General features: G+C 42.6%; 1 protein-coding gene across 1 annotated transcript; it reads right to left on the reverse strand.

Annotated features, from left to right (window-relative positions):
• LOC137344727 (pepsin A-like) lies at positions 1-13,419 on the reverse strand. Its single transcript, XM_068007859.1, has 9 exons — positions 13,341-13,419; positions 12,012-12,174; positions 10,398-10,515; positions 8,763-8,881; positions 6,354-6,553; positions 4,424-4,543; positions 3,104-3,248; positions 1,186-1,284; positions 1-184 (listed from the first exon to the last, which is right to left on the reverse strand). The coding sequence occupies exons 1-9, from the start codon at positions 13,394-13,396 to the stop codon at positions 35-37; spliced, it is 1,170 nt and encodes a 389-aa protein (XP_067863960.1). The 5' UTR covers positions 13,397-13,419; the 3' UTR covers positions 1-34.
• Positions 13,420-14,208: the final 789 nt, after the last annotated feature.

A 14,208-nucleotide genomic window follows, 5' to 3' on the forward strand; every position in this document is an offset into this window, starting at 1 on the left:
GAATGTGCCTTAAATAAAATCTTAAATGATTAAATTACGCAGCTTGGGCAAAGCCCACTTGATTGTTTCCTCTGTCAAAGATGGAATAATATTGTCCAATGAAGACATCTCCCAGAATCCAGAGGTCTCCAGAAGAGCTTGGAAGAGACATGGCACCAAATCCACTTGAACAGCCGTACTGGCCCTGGAAGAAATGCAACGAGTGAGAGTCAGTCCCCTAGAACTACTTCATTGCTAATTCCGATTCTTCTGTGAGTATATTAATAAAAAATGAAAACATCTTCCATATTTTCATCCTTTATGATCACTATGCTATGTTAAATCAATCCTTAAACCATTATTTGATGAAAGACCTGAAAGAAGTCTACTCATGCTCTTGATTTTCCATTCTCATTTGTAAGTAACTCCACCAGCCGATTGACGCCTATTAACTTTCCAGGTGAAATGAGGAACCTAAGTTTATCACTTAATAGCACAGTTGAGTCCTCACACACACAGCTTGTCAAGAAACTGTTTACTTGGATGAGAATTTCTGCAAACACCACAAAAAGAAATGAATTTGCAACTGTTTATTTCAATGATGCACAGAATTATCCAATCAAAACAAAAGTGACTAGAAAAGATACGGTGAAATTTAACAGGATGAATTTTGTTCAATGGGCTGATAAATAAAAACTGGATAAGTGAGAAACATATCGTGCCTCACTTAAGAATAATGTACTTAAATCAATTGGCTGGAGCAAAATTTCTATTTACTGGGAGTGAACGGAATGTGAAGGTGAGCTTGAACTTTATCTGTGAATTGGAATTTTGCGTGCCTGAGCGATCGATTTTTGTAGAGGGCCCTTTGTATCATAATCCACTCATTAAAAAATTGACAAAAATGTAAATTATTCAGTCCATCAGTCTCTCAATCTGTCTAATGATCCACTGATGTGCCACAGACACTTCCCATTCATTTCCATTTAGCATTATCTCTTGACTTTCTTGCCTTATTAATTGATATGGAAACTTCTTTTTCATTAAATGTAGGATACATTACTGAAATCTACCAGTTATTCACATTTTCATTAATTTTCTGCTTATTTACTTATCTTATCTTGCATTTCATTAACAAGCAATCTTACTGGATACTGAAATCAGAGGAACATAGTCAAACCATTCAAAGTCATTTTATTAATGTACCTGGAGTGTGTATGCAGATGGAGAAAGGGGATAGTCAATTCCATTGATTTTGAAGACCACATCAGGCATGTTGGGCAGATTGTTGCAGTTGATGGAATACTGTAAGAAAAAAGTGAAATATTTAACAATGGTCGTGAGCAGGTCTAAGTAAAACAAGTTTTGATGCGAAACATTCTCAGAGAAGCATTGCAGGAAATACGTGTATAAATAGAAAAATCAATGATGTAATTATTGGATGTACATTTGGTCACTTTTTAAAGTAGCTGTGTCTACATTCCAGCATAAGTGCTGAGATGCTCCTGCTAGGAACCTTCTCCACTGATCCCAGTGGAATTGGCAAGGTTGTGGGGAGAATGCCTGCAAACCCATTGGTGGGCACTCTTACCACCAATGGTGTATCGAGGGCACCTACCTGCCCCCAGAGGCTGGAAAATTGGCCGTTAATTGCTGGGCTTGTGGAGGAGGAACTGCTAGGATCTCCCGGAAAGAAAGCTGAAATGCCTCCATTGGCCCTCTTCGTAAAGGGGGCAAATGTTTAAAAATATGCAATTTGTTTTTTTACCTTTTCATTGGGGATCTCGGCTGCAACCCAAGTCCCTAGGTGGGACTCACATCCACCATTTAGCAGCTTGGTTTCTCCAGGTGTCCCGATATTGATCATCCATTGGGCCTTTGAGAGGCCAGGCACACTGGGCACACGGGAACTCCCAGCATTGAGATTCTCCATCCCCAGTCCCAACCCTCCTACGTCACTGGTCTTGTTTGGAGTTGGTGAAAGCGCCACCCTCTACAAGACCACAAGCAATCCCTGTCGCAAGGCCAGACCAGCCCAATTTGCAGCCTCAGTCTGGTGCACTTCCACCAGACTTACAGCGGGAGTGCAGAGGAAGCCCTATGGTTTTGTGGTTTAACAGGCCTTAAATTTAGTCATTTCGATGGGTGCTGAGCTCGGTTGTGGAGATTCTTTTGTACCTTGCAACTACCTATGAAAGTCAGAATCAATGGTCTCACTGTAAGTCTTTGAAGTAAGTAGTTATGCTTATCAAGATGAGGAATGTTAGCACTGGGTTAATGGAAGATTTTAGGTACCTGTCAGCATCCAAGCACTCCCAGGTTAGGGACAACAGAGTCAGATAGAAAATAAAGTTTCCTCTTGTTAATTGCATCCATGTGATTTATATCAATTAGTGTTAATTGTATTCAGGTGGTGTGTATCAATTGGGGACTCTCTTGTATCCATTTATATGAGAGCTTTTCTAGGGGGTGCACTGTGTGGGGAATGTTGCTCTCTGCGAATAAAGGCTTGGAAGCAACTGAAGACCAGGCTGTAGTATTCTGTCCTTCACCACTGCGCTATCGAATTTATGACACCTCTACTGTTCTCCAACTAGGTACTTGAGTCCCAACTTCAGAAAAGTGCCCAGTACTGTACCTGTGTGGCATTCTCCATTTCACACACCAAATATCCCATGACCTGAGTGAGATTGTCAATTTTTGCTAAATTAGGGGCAATTTTTGTGCTGATGCCCCTTGCCGATTAAGGAATTTAATTGCAACTGCCAAAACTCCTTTCACATAGCATCCTTACAGCCGACAAATGCAGGAGATGTTTGTCCCATTAGCGCAGGGTGGATTCAAATCCAAATATGGGAAGTGAAAGCCAGGATGATAAAGCATAGCACTACCCATATTCCCTCTATTGTACCTTATTGTGCTTCTAAAGAGAGCTCTGTAATACAGAGCAGTAACAGAAGAGAAATTACAGTATACACTACAGATTGATGTATTTAGCTTTTAAGTCTTTACAAACTAATCTCTTAAATAAAACAGCATCTTATAAATACCATAATATGAAAAATATTTCAATACAACCTCCTTTAGTTCATTGTAAAATCTGATCTGTACCATGGGAGCTTACCTGTCCATAGGATCCTTCAGTTGCACCAATGTATTGTTGGATTCTGCTGATGGGACCACTGGGACCAACGAGCAGAGAAGTTCCAGTATCAACGATGGCCTGACAGCCCCCATTACAGGCCACAACCCGCCCATCGATTGTCACACTGAAAGAGGAAAGTGCTGTTAACATTAATTGAATTAATTCCCACCCTAAATCTCGCCTCCTCTCTATTTCTCTCTCTTCCTTTAAGAACTCCTTAAAACCCAGCCTGTCCTTATGTGGCTCGGTCTCAAATTTTGTTTGATAATCGCTCCTGTGAAGCACCTTGGGGAGCTTTACTATGTTTTAGATTGTATCAATGCAAGTTGTTGTTGTTGTTAACCCTCAAACAATGAGGTATTTGCCTTTTGTATTTGCAAAATAACAGAAGCAGCAGTGAACTGAAGACGTGAATCTAAATTTCAACGTAATACCAGGACTGGTCTCCTGAGGCATCATTTACACTCTTAGAGGGGCTTATTTTAAAATTCGCTGCCTGGGTTCTAACCTGGCAGGAAGGACTGCCAGCTGGTTGTAGAACCTGCCTGATCATTATTCCAGGATCTTGCCCTGGCAGCGAAGTTGGAAATGAACCCCCGGTGAATTGAAACTGCAGCACCAAAGTTCTAAGTTTCATTTTGTCGTTGGAAGTGCTTTATTTCTCGATTCTGTTGATTATAACTTTCTTTTTGCAACATGCGTCTTAATCCAGTTAGCTTCTAGAAACTGGGGTAATTTCCGCTACTGTTGCTGGGCTTTGCACACATTGAGCTCAAATCGGACTATCAGGCACAGTGGATCAGGGGTACACGTACATCAGCGCCTGGTTTGGGTTGCGAAGGGGGCGATGTGGCTGCAGCACGCGCTCCGAACCGGGAGTCCCGAGTCCGTTCCGAAACTGGGCCTCGGGCTTCAAGAATATTAATTGGGTTAGGTGTTAAAAAACACTTACCTTTTGGCAGCGGTCGCCTGGCAACTGCTTAAGAATCCTGGGCGGAGCAGGCCCGGCTCCTGTTCGACTTTGCGATATCACATTTCGGCGAGTGGGCCTAAAACAGGCATTAGGCTCCTCATTTACATATGTCAATATCGGGTCAGACATCTTCCAGGTATCCTTTGGGCGTGGGGCATTGGTCCCCGAAATTAGCCCGTTGCGCCCATTTTATGCCCGTAAAATGGCCACAACGAGGTTCAATTTGTACCGTCATGAGCTGATAAGCATAGTTGGTGACTTGCAATTTTGAGTGCAATGTTATTGTTACGGAATGCATGCCAATTATAAATGGGTTAGACATTTACCTGTCCACGAGGATTTGCCAGTATGCTTGTCGAGTGACAGGCACCCAGTTAATTTGACCGGTGTAGTGGTTTGGATCAACTCCACCAAATACAACTTCACTTCCGGACTCACCAGCCCGTCTGTAAAACAAAGAATAAAAAGAAATTAAAACTGGATTTGTGCAGCTTCAAAATTTCTCTCACATCCTAGTCTTTTGGAGGTCATATCATAGTGGTCTTTTTTGTCAAATACGTGTTTGAAAGTAATATGCTGGTACACTCACTGTAAATCCTAGAGAAGGTGTAAATTATGCAGAAGGACCCCACTAAATCCCACAACAGAAAAAGTAAACCCATCGTGCCTGTGGCGGCTCTTTGACAGAGCTATCCAATTAATCCCACACCTCTGCTCTTTCACCATAGTCCTGCAAATCTTTTATTTTCAAGTATATATTTAATTCCCTTTTTGAAAGTTACTATTGAATTTGCTTCCACCAGCCTTCAAGACAGTGCATTCCAGATAATAAAAACTTGCTGCATAAAAAAATTCTCCTCATCTCCCCTCTGGTTCTTTTGCAGATCTTAAATCTGTGTCCTTTGGTCACCAACCCTCCTGCCAGTGGAAACAGTTTCTCTTCATTTACTCGATCAAAACCCTTCATAATTAAAGCTAAGACCCTCAAGAAATGCCACCGAAATATCAAACAGCAATACCTACAGGGCTGGATTCTCCTCTAGGGCGAGTACACTGTCTGAGGGAAATTGACCGGTTTCCCTGACCCAGTTCTCCATTTAAATTTTCTGGGTCGTCACGGGTCACATGGCTAAGATCCCTGCAGGGGGTTGGAGGGTGGGGGGTTGTTGGGGGTGTTGTGGGGGGAGGAATAGGAATATTTACCATGGAGCAGACAGGGGTGGGGATCTGACTGTAGGCATCCCGTCTACTAAAGGTTTCAAGGGATATGGAGATCGGATGGGAAAGTGGAGTTGAGGTTGAAGATCAGCCAGAATCATAATGAATGGCGGAGCAAGCTCGAAGGGCCGTATGGCCTACTCCTGCTCCTAGTTCTTATCTTATGTTCTTAAGTCCCCATTTTACATCGAGTTACATCAAAACTACAGCACAGAAACAGGCCATTCGGCCCAACTGGTCTACGCAAGCATTTATGCTCCACATGAGCCTCCTCCCTCCCTACTTCATGTAACCCTATCAGGATACCCTTCTATTCCTTTTTCCTTCATGTGCTTATCTAGCTTCCCCTTAAATGCATCTACGTTATTTGCCTCAACTACTGCTTGTGGCAGCACATTCCACATTCTAACCACTCTCTGGGTAAAGAAGTTTTTCCTGAATTCCCCAATGGATTTACTATTGACTATTTTATATTTATGACCTTTAGTTTTGGACTCCCCTACAAGTGAAAACATTTTCTCCACGTCTACCCTATCAAACCTTATCATTATCTTAAAGACCTCCAATAGGTCATCCCTCAGTCTTCTATTTTCTCGAGAAAATCGTCCCAACCTGTACAGCCTTTCCTGACAAATAAATCCTCTCAGTTCTGGGATCATCCTTGTGAATCTTTTTGCATCCTCTCCAAAGCCTCTATATCCTCTTTATAATATGGAGACCAGAACTGTTCGCAACACTACAAGTGTGATCTAACCAGGGTTATATATAAATTTAACTTAAGTTCTTTGCTTTTCAATTCTATCCCGCTAGAAATGAACCCTAGTGCTTGATTTGCCTTTTTTATGGCCTCATTAAACTTCATTTGCCACTGCTGTATTGCCGATTGGGTTAAAAGGCAGAGGAAAATCCAGCCGATATTGTCAATGTTGTTGATAAAGAAAAGTTGAAAGAAAAGGAAAGACTTATGTCGATGTTGATGGATGTTCTTTAATGGAAAAATTGATTTGGAAGTAGCGAACGTTAAAAAAAATACTTCACCTGGTCAAGTAAAAAGCGAAAATAGGCTCCTCCACCAAACGCTCAGACATCATGTTATCGAAAACAGTTGTGGCGCCTGCTGATGCAATATTTGGATAGGCCAATCCCAGAATTCCATCAAATTTAGCATAGTAAAGGAAAATGCCAGGCTCAGTGGTACTTAAACCAAATTCTTGGTGAGTGATATCAATGCCGGATACCTAATGAAAACAAAAACTGTTTAAACACTTCAGGCTGATCATATTGAAAGGAAGTCAAGTAACAGAGTTACTGGTAGTAATGAACGTACAAGGGGTTCTGCCAGTTTCCCACTGTAACTGTTGCAAGTGACGGATGGAACACCCCCACGAAGTGGCAATGATCCAGTTGCTCTTGTTCTATGCTGTTTCCGACTTGCCCCTGCAAGGCATAGAACCTCCAGCTGCCCCTCACCAGGTGAATGTCTTCGGGGGCACGGAGGCAGGGGTAGAGCCTCTCTACATGGGGGATTCCTGTTCCAATGCCTCAGTCAAGACTTGGCGTATCTTTGGAGACCAATACATCCAGTGAGGTGAGGCACAGCGGCCTCCAAATGGCCAGATGTGGGTCCCACTGGTGAGGTCCAGGCCACTGAAGAAATGAATCACGTTTTAAAACAATTTTCCAGATCACCATCTCTTCCTCCAGGGGCCGAGGAAGACATGGGGTGGGGGTGGGGGAACCTTGGACAACCTCCCCCACAATGGCAGGTGGGCTCCAGAGTTTCTGACTGCGTGGGCCAAGCAGGTATCTGAGATGTGCCCATAGTGCCACTTGCTCCATGCTAATTAGGTGCTGTCACACTGACCCTGAAATCTCTGGCGGGATCACGTCCCGAGAAATATGGGACCGGCAGTATTTGTAAATTAAAGAAAGAAGAAGGAACTTATACGTGCACAAATCTTTGAGAAAGTGGTTATGAAAGCATTTGGGATCCTGGCCTTTATGAATAGAGAGATCGAGTACAAAAGTAAGGAAGTTATGTTGAACCTTTCCAAAATACTGGTTCGGCCACAACTGGAGTGTTGTGTCCAATATGTTAAGCAGAGAAGGTTAAGAGGAGATTTGCTAGAAGTGTTCAAAATCATGAAGGGTTTAGATAAAGTAAATAAAGAGAAACTGTTCCCATTGGCAGAAGGGTTGAGAACCAGACGACACAGATTTAAGGTGATTGGCAAAAGAACCAAAGGTGACATGAGGACAAACTTTTTTAAGCAGTGAGTGTTTATAATCTGGAATGCGCTGTCTGAAAGGGTGGTGGAAGCAGATTCAATTGTGGCTTTCAAAAAGGAATTGGATAAATACTTGAAGGGAAAAAATTTGCAGGGCTATGGGGAAAGTCAGGGGGAATGGGACTAACTGGATTATACTGACAAAGAACCGGCACAGGCTCAATGGGCTGAATGGCCTCCTTCTGTGCTGTAACCATTCTATGATTCTATGATTTCTTATATTTATGTAGCGCCTTTGCACATCCTTCACACGACACAAAATGTTTTACAACCAATGAGATACCTTTGAAGTGCACTCAGTTGCTACTGGAATCTGTTATTTGGGATAGAGTGACTGAGCACTTAAACAAATATGAGATGATCAGAGAGAGTCAACATGGCTTCGATAAGGGTAAATCATGTCTGATTAACCTAGTTGAATTTTTTCAGGATGTCACTAATAAATCGGATAAGGGAGTGTCTATGAATGTTAGCTATGTGGACATCCAGAAAACATTCGATAAGGTTCCACACAAGAGATTATTAGTAAAAATGAGAGTGCATGGAATTGGAGATAGCCTTTTGACTTGGGTTGGAAATTAGTTGGGAGGTAGGATACAGAGAGTGGGGACAAAGGGCAGGTATTCTGATTGGCAGGATGTGACAAGTGGTGTTCCCCAGGGATCTGATCTGGGGCCCCAACCTTTCACCATATTTATTAATGACCTAGATGAAGGAATAGAGAGTTGTAGAAGTTTGCAGATGACAATAAGTTAGGAGGAACAGTAAGTAGTGCAGATGGGAGCAGGAAGTTACAAAGAAACAAAGACAGATTAAATGAGTGGGCAGGGAGTTCAATGTGGGCAAGTGTGAGGTCATCTACTTTGGACCCAAGAAAGATAAATCGGAGTATTTTCTAAATGGTGAGAAACTAGGAACTGTAGAGGAGCAAAGAGACTTGAGAGTCCAAGCACACAAATCATTAAAAGCCAGTAGACAGGTACAAAAAACAATCAAAAAGGCTAATGAAGTGTTGGGCTTTATCTCAAAGGTGCTGAAATACAAAGGGGAGGAAGTGATGCTTCAGTTGTATAGAGCCTTGGTCAGACCCCATCTGGAGCACTGAGTTCACTTTTGGGCACCGCGCCTCAGGCATGGGAAATCCACTAGTTTGACTTACTCTGACAGTATCGTATCCTAGTACGCCAGTCATGCTGCCTGTACCGTATTGGATGGAAAGGTATTTGTTTGACATCTGAAATGTTGAGGAGGCAGTTGAATCAAACTTGCGATGATCATCTACACAAAAGCACATTTTATCCAATTAGTTTCATTAGATTTTAGTGTTTGTTTCAATGCAACAACATCTTGCATTTATGTAACACCTTTAACGTAGCAAAACGTGCCAACACGCTTCACAGGAGCATTATCAGACAAAATTTAACACCGAGTCATATAAGGAGATATTAGGACAGGTGACCAAAAGCTTGGTCAAAGAGGTAGGTGTCAAGGAGCTTCGGGGATGCATAAGAGGTGAGAATAGGAGGAATGCAGAGTTCTCAGAGGGATGTAGGGCTGGAGGAGGTTACAGAAATAGGGATAAAGAGGGTATGGAGATCGGGGGGGGGGTGGGGGGGCGCCAAACAGGCAGGCTGCCGGGAGCAGCAAGGTAACTTGCGAGGTGGGGAGGGGGGGATAGACGGACGTCACGATTGCGGAGGGTGGGGATCCCCGGGCAGCGGAAGCCTAGCTTATTTTAGAGGGCCCTGGAAGATCATTTCTGCTTCTCTGGGGCCCAAGAAAATGATTCAACTATTAGCTTTGCTGGGCCTCCTCGGTTCCATCACCCGTGGACCTGGTCAGAGTGTGTATGGTGCTAGCTCTGACCAAAGATGGCAATCAGTTATTATTTACATCATTGGACCCCGATTTCCATATTAAAAGGGGCCTATCGCCTGAAATAGGCGGGTGCTTTGGACACTTGGCGGTAGGCCCCTTTCTACATGGGAGCCGGCAGCATCGCCATTGTTAAAGGCGCGGTAAGGCTACCAATCCCATTTTGAGGCCATTACCACACTGTAAATGCCAGACAAATGCAGCAATAGTCAACCCCAAGAAATTTTAGGATCAGGAAATGGCCAGAGGGCCCAGCAAGCCTGGTTTTCTTGATAGATCAATTCCAGCTACAGGCTTTCTCAGAGTTCCTCAGTCTCTTCTTTCTCCAGACTGAAGGATGGGCAGTATAACTCAGGTCTGTCAGTTCCCGGTCATTGCCATATAGCAATACCTTTTTGTATTGTCCAGTTCTGTTAATTTGGAAAAATAGCTTGATGATCTGTGAAATTTATATACGTCCTTCTTATTCCTCCCTGTATCCCCTTGGTTGGCAGTGACTTTGCTGACTCATCCAACTGGTGATGAATGCAATGTGTCTGGGAAGTAGGAGTTACTGGGTTTCCTCCTTCAGACCACTGACGAGCAGATCCAAGGTATAACTTACACAGTCTGAACCTAAATCAGCCTGAATTTTTGTGCTCCCAGCTTCTTTCATATACTGTCTATTCCTGATAATTCAAAGGCCAAAAAAATTGCATTGTCCAATAATTTGAATTAAGCAACATTATATTACACAGCCAAGTGGGTATTTAGTGCTGAAAAATTACATTATAAGATCATTTGAATGAAGCAAATTTGAATTAAGAGGAATTACTATTTCACCTCAAGCTTCTATATACTTTCATATGATCAAGAACACCAAATAATCAGTGTGCTATTACCAGAATTACTACAATTTTCTATATTTACATCTACTTACTGCATGCTGAACTACCGCAGTGACCCGATGGGACCCAAAGATTAGATGAACCAGTATCAAAGAGGACGATGAAACTCTGAGGTGGGGTCCCGATACTGATTGTTCCGTAGTACGACAGCTGTCAGGAAATTAAAAGAAGGGCATAAAATTAGAATTGTATCTAGTTCGCAGACAGCCGTCCGGTCCGGTTAGCTCAGTCGTTAGAGTTTTTTTTTATTCGTTCATGGGATGTGGGCGTCGCTGGCGAAGCCGGCATTTATTGCCCATCCCTAATTGCCCTTGAGAAGGTGGTGGTGAGCCGCCTTCTTGAACCATTGCAGTCCGTGTGGTGAAGGTTCTCCCACAGTGCTGTTAGGAAGGGAGTTCCAGGATTTTGACCCAGCGACGATGAAGGAACGGCGATATATTTCCAAGACGGGATGGTGTGTGACTTGGAGGGGAACGTGCAGGTGGTGTTGTTCCCATGTACCTGCTGCTCTTGTCCTTCTAGGTGGTTGAGGTCGGGGGGTTTGGGAGGTGCTGTCGAAGAAGCCTTGGCGAGTTGCTGCAGTGCATCCTGTGGATGGTACACACTGCAGCCACTGTGCGCCGGTGGTGAAGGGAGTGAATGTTTAGGGTGGTGGATGGGGTGCCAATCAAGTGGGCTGCTTTGTCCTGGATGGTGTCGAGCTTCTTGAGTGTTGTTGGAGCTGAACTCATCTAGGCAAGTGGACAGTATTCCATCACACTCCTGACTTGTGCCTTGTAGATGGTGGAAAGGCTTTGGAGAGTCAGGAGGTGAGTCACTCGCCGCAGAATACCAAGCCTCTGACCTGCTCTTGTAGCCACAGTATTTATATGGATGGTCCAGTTAAGTTTCTGGTCAATGGTGACCCCTAGGATGTTGATGGTGGGGGATTCGGCGATGGTAATGCCGTTGAATGTCAAGGGGAGGTGGTTAGACTCTCTCTTGTTGGAGATGGTCATTGCCTGGCACTTGTCTGGCGTGAATGTTATTTGCCACTTATCAGCCCAAGCCTAGATGTTGTCCAGGTCTTGCTGCATGCGGGCTCGGACTGCTTCATCATTTGAGGGGTTGCGTGTGAGTCCCTTAATCTTAAGTCGTGTGTTCGAGCCCTGAGTTGGGTGGTTTGCATTTCACAAAAGGCATCAAGGGGTATGGGGAGAGAGCAGGAATATAGTATTGAGACAGAGGATCAGCCATGATCGTATTGAATGGTGGAGCAGGCTCGAATGGTCTGCTCCTATATTCTATGTTTCAAGCAGAGCACACTGTATTTCCACATGTGTTACAGGAAATATGTGGTCAAGCAGATGCGCCTAGATTGCTAAACACCAGGGAGAACTCCCCACACTGTACTTCTTTGAAGTGCCATGGGATCTTTTATGCCCCCAGAGGGCAGATGGGGCCTTGATTAAAGGTCTGATCAGAAAGACGCACCTCCCTCAGTACTGAGCTGAAATGTATCAGCTTCACAGTGACTTCCTGTGATATTTGCTGTGCTAGTGGGAGGAATAATAAAGTGCAAAATGCAATAAAACTCAATAGGAATGTGAATGTTTCTACCCTACTCTGTTTGCTGCTCTTCCTTAAAAAGATTACAGATTACTTACATCCAAGTAGTTTATAAGTGGCTCTGATGCATCCAGTGACTCCATGTGGCTCGGTCCTAAGTATTTTGAATAGGGATTGTATGGGTGTTTCTTCAGAAAGTCTTTGAGTAACCCACGCTCCTCCAATTCATCACGGACAGATTTACCCTTAAACAATTTCACTCTGCAAAGATAGGAGTGAAATTGGTCACACTTTGTGCCAGCATTGAATTAAATATTTCTTTCTAAATTAAACTAATTAATTGTTTTTACAAAATTCAGTATCATACACACAAGCTATGTACTTTTATTGATTAGTAAACAAAAATACCGTACCTAATAAGCCAGAGATCATTGTGTATAGTTATGAGCACAGCAAATTGCAAATGGACTACGAAGGGCATTATCAAGTATCTGACAGTCCCCTTTTGAATATCAGCTCTCATAAATTGATATGAACACTGATTGTGTGTGGAGCACGGTGAAAGAAATTTTCTTTCCTTTACAGAATGTAATACAAATCACTGAATCACTTTTTTTGCACCCGTTCATGTTCTCCTAAAGTTCTCTAAACATTTCACTTACAGTTTGCTTTTCAGGAACATAGTTGCATTAAAGGACTGTTTTTTGACGATATTGAAAAACAAATTTACCATAATAAATGATTCAAAATTGTCCCCCTAAAAATATTCCATACACATTAAAAAATTTCATAATTCTTGACAGCATCTATAATGAAAAAAATACAGTGCTAACAAGATAATGCGAACATTATCAAGGACAATAATCAAGGGCAAACCTTCTCAAGGGCAATTAAGGATGGGCAATAAATGCTGGCCTTGCCAGTGATCCCACATCCGATGAATGAATAAAAAAAAATTGCAAACTATAAAACAATCGCGTTCACCTTTAAAAGCTCCATCACACATGGAGCCACTTTTGCAACATAAAAGCTGGAAAATTGCAATAGGTATTAAATTAAATAGTTTGGTGTGCATTCCGGGGCCTTAACGAGACTACAGCATGAAAAGTGTACACGCACTCTGGTGTACAAAATGCAGCTGGCCGCAATATCTCAGGCAGGTGGAACTGAGCACAAAGCATGCTGACGGCCTATTTGTCCAATTTTCTGATTCCACATCGACACAACCAGTGCAGCTGACTCCAAAATTTGGCCCTAAGATAAATCAGCCCATTAAACATACAGGCGTTGATGGCAGAAGATTCAGACCTGAAATGTTCAAAACAAACTCAAAATATTTTGATGACATTATCGTCTTCCATCTGTGTGAAAACGCACTCAAAAAATATCTAAACTTCAAAAGCAAGGCAACAATCATCAGTTCTTACCTGACTAAACATTCAGAGAGCTGAATGCAAGCGAGTGCAATGAGCAGCCACTTCATCTTTGTCCCTTGGTGCAGTAGAATGGCTCCAACAGGGAAATGTCAGATGCTTCTACGAATATCAGACAAGAATGGTTTCTGGGATGTTGCTCCTTTTATAGCAATCGGGATCAATCCTATCCATTGTCTATAGATTCTGATAACAGTTCATGCGAATATGAGTTTTACCATAATCTGTAAATATCAAACATGATGACCTTGTGGAAAAAGAAGATATTGCTTCCAATTTAAGCAACGCCAAACTTTGAAGTCACAATTTATTCCATTACTAAATGTCAGCAACAATTATTAATGCCGTTAGAACTGATAAAGAAATCATAACTCTATTTACAGATTTACTAAAAATGATTTGGGTAATTATTTGAGTGTTGCAATTTGTACATGTGGCTTTAGAGACTGATAAGCAAATATTTAGTGCCTGTAGGACATTGAGGTCATTTTCCGTATGGTCAGTTGGCTGCTCTGTCAGACGCCTCTTGATTGGGCATTTGTCCCACAATTAATAGCATGTTGAAGTCACCAGAAATACATGAAAAAGGAGTTAGCAGTCTGTAATCCACAGCCATTTTAAATTTGTAGATACATCTGTTGGATTTGATCATCTGTGAGTTCCTGATCTTCTTTTCTTTTCTATAAGTGTCTGAATTGCTTAGTTCGGTGGTAGATGTGGCTGCACCAATGAAATGAGTGTGTTGTGTCCTATTGCCATGGTTCCTTTTTAAGGATAACAATGAATTGATACCAATTTTGGGAAGCCATTGTTGTGATAAATAGATGGGTCAAACAGCATGGAATCCACTCGCTCCACCACC

Source organism: Heptranchias perlo, chromosome 27 (genome assembly GCF_035084215.1).
Source record: "Heptranchias perlo isolate sHepPer1 chromosome 27, sHepPer1.hap1, whole genome shotgun sequence".
NCBI lineage: Eukaryota > Metazoa > Chordata > Chondrichthyes > Hexanchiformes > Hexanchidae > Heptranchias > Heptranchias perlo.